The sequence below is a fragment of the Egretta garzetta genome, unplaced genomic scaffold (genome assembly GCF_000687185.1).
Source record: "Egretta garzetta isolate BGI_Z169 unplaced genomic scaffold, ASM68718v1 scaffold394, whole genome shotgun sequence".
In the NCBI taxonomy this organism is placed as follows: domain Eukaryota; kingdom Metazoa; phylum Chordata; class Aves; order Pelecaniformes; family Ardeidae; genus Egretta; species Egretta garzetta.
In genome coordinates this window covers 9920-12811 of record NW_009259533.1, presented here as the reverse complement: position 1 = coordinate 12811, position 2892 = coordinate 9920, and the positions used below count along the sequence as shown (strand labels likewise).

Below are 2892 nucleotides of genomic sequence, written 5' to 3'. Positions count from 1 at the left end.
AAAAAAAAAAAAAAAAAAAAAAAGAGGTGAAAGCAGCAGCAGCAGCAGCGGAACGGTACCTCTTACTTCACCACTGTGCAAATGGACACAGCCAAAGGGGAATGTCTTTAAATAACCATGTAGCTGTATAGCACCTGCCTATGGGGTAAAAATATTTCTGACCACAAAGGAGACCGGATATTCCTGGGTACACATAAGCAACAAGGACCCAGACCCTGGGTTTGACCACATCGATTCAATACAGAGTGATTTTTTTCCTAAAAGAAAACAAAAAATAGATTTAAATCAGCAAACAGCACCAGCTGAGCCATTCCTAATTGTCCCAATTTACCTCCCCCAGGCAGCAATTCCTTATCTGAGCCACACGTTGCTCTGCCCCCTCGGATCCAGAGAGCCCTGTGGCTCTTGGCAGCTGTGACGATTGAGATGGGACACACATGATGCCTGATTTTTCAGGCCAGGGAGGGGAGTGGCGCTTGGTCCCAGCTGAGCGCTGCTGCAGAGGATGTGTGCAGCAGTTGGCAAGTCAGCAACCTGGCACCTGACGGCCCCGTGCACCAAACAGCATGTTTACAGCTGTTTGCCCGCTCTTTATGGCCACGCAGGAGCCCTCTGAGCTCATCTGACCTCCTGTCCAAGCCAAACCTTGATGTGTTTTGTTTTCTTCCCAGAAGCTGGGCTGTGACATGCTTTTACAAAAGATGTCTCATCTTCTTCCTAAAAGATTCCCCGTGATTCTCAGTCCCTCACCTCCCCCGGCAAGCTGCTCAGATGCTTGATTGCTTTCTCTGCTAGGAGACCGTCTCTTATTTTAAGGCTGAATTTGTCTGACTTCCAGTTCCAGGCACTGGGCCTTCGGGTGGGCGACTGAAAAACGCCCCCACGTGCAATGAACTGTCAGACATGCCTTTCAATAGAAATCTTTTGTCTGGTTTCCTAGCACCTGGATCAGTTTTGTATCTCTTCTTTGAACCCTCTCTCCTTCGTCCCCATCTTGAAGTGGAATTGAACCCAAGGGTGCAGCGGCATCCTGACGAGGAGGGGTGCAGAGAGAAGATGACTGCTTCATCTCCTTGTTCCTGCACAGGATCACTTCTGTCCTTTCTGTCACAGCTCTTTGCACTGAAGTCAATCTCCCTGGGTCCATTTTGGGTCAGAGTTCCCCAGAGCAGAGCCTGTAGCTCTGCACGCAGACCTTGCACTCTCCAAGCTCGGATGTCTTTCCTGACTCTTGGATGCACTGGGATAACTTCTGGTTGGGCTGTGACTATTTGGCCATTGAGCAACCTTCACCATTTGCACACAAGTAACTCCTGTGTGCTAACAACTTGCCACGCTGAAAAATCAAATGCTTCTTCTGTTTTTGTTTACCACATCAACCCTCATGTGGTCTGCAGCCTTCAAAAGGATGTTTCTGTGTCATCTAGGTTGTTTGTGCAAATATTCAACAGCACTGAACCAAGAAGTGACCCTTACAGACCCAGCTACTAATGAAGACACGCACCGGTGTTCACCTTTCCTGGTTTTAGCTCATCTACAGCTGCCTACATTTCAAAGCTTAGAGCTGATATTTATTCGCATTGACTTCTCCCTTTGCTCTTCCTTTGCAGACTGATATCTGTGCTTTAGTGCTTCTTTCTTTTTTTTTTCTTTTTCTCTTTTTTCTTTCTTTTTTTTTTTTATTTTAAGGAAAATGTGTTTTGTTTTTCTTTACCCTGCTAAAAAATGTTGTTGTTTTTCCCTCCGGTGTTGGTGGAATAGTGGTTTTCTGAACACCCACTTAGGCGTTCACGGACTATTCAAAGATTTTTTGGGTTGGGCTTGTTTTTAACCCACTTGCTGTTAAGCAAAGGCAAATCTATTCCATGTAATTCTTTTGTAAAAAGAAGATAAGACCCAGAAAGATAGGTGAAAGATTTTTCCCAGTGCCTATAGATTGGGTGGAGAAGGGAAAGATATCCCTTCCCCATGGGTGTTGGAAGAGCTGGGAGCACCCTGATGCTGGGCTACCACTCTGCTACTGATTCCTTCATGGTAAACTTAGAGGGGCAGCGTTTCCTACTGCTCATTATGGGGACCTTTTGCTTATTTAAACACCCACGTCTTTTCCTGCTGCAGAAACACCAGGAACCCCTGTGTATTTAGATTTCCAGTATCCAGGGAAGTGCCTACAAAGGGTTTGGTTTTCGATCAAACAGGAGCACAGGTACGGGAGATATCTCCTCCCTTATTGCCTCTCCCGACAGTCAAATCTCCTAGGGTTGGCAGATTTATTAGAGTATCTGCCTGGGCACAGATATTCAGAAATCCACAGGAAGGGTTTTGCCTCTTTCCATTTGCCTTGGATCCTCAGAGGATGGAGATACACACCAGTGCCTCTAGTCGTGAACTGAACAGGACCACGTGCTGCCCCATGGATATGCTGTTAGAGTCCACCGTGCCCCTGCCCAGGGACAGAAAGTGGGTCCAGGACCATTTTGTTACCAGAATAGATACAACTTTACATCCAATGGCTTTAGGGTTCTATTCCTGGAGGAATAAGTGTAGAGTGGCTGTGAGGAGAGCTCAAAGGGTAGAGGATGGGGTCAATCAGCAGCAAGTGTCTTTGATGGTATTTTAAAGTAATGCGGCCAACTCCTTCTGCACTATGCACACTAAACCTTGTGCCACCACTGGCGAATGCAGTGAGACTCGCGGCTCTTCTACCTCAGTCCCCTTTAAAGCATCTCTTTCCCCTCTTCTTCCCAGGAACAGCACTGTTCTGAACTCCAAAGTCATCTCCGTGACTGTGAAGCCATTTCCCCGGTCTCTCCTCACCCCTTTGGAAATTGAATTCTCCCACCTCTACAATGTAAGTCTTTCTTGGGAACCTGCACCATCCCACAGCCATGT

General features: G+C 46.9%; 1 protein-coding gene across 1 annotated transcript in view; it reads left to right on the top strand.

Annotated features, from left to right (window-relative positions):
• The window catches only part of LOC118452174 (adhesion G protein-coupled receptor B1-like), a 90670-nt gene that overhangs the window by 86727 nt on the left and 1051 nt on the right, over nucleotides 1–2892 (top strand). Inside the window, exon 15 of the mRNA XM_035893186.1 lies at nucleotides 2749–2851. Within this exon, the coding sequence (XP_035749079.1) occupies nucleotides 2749–2851 (103 nt within the window). The remainder of the gene's footprint in view (nucleotides 1–2748; nucleotides 2852–2892) is intronic.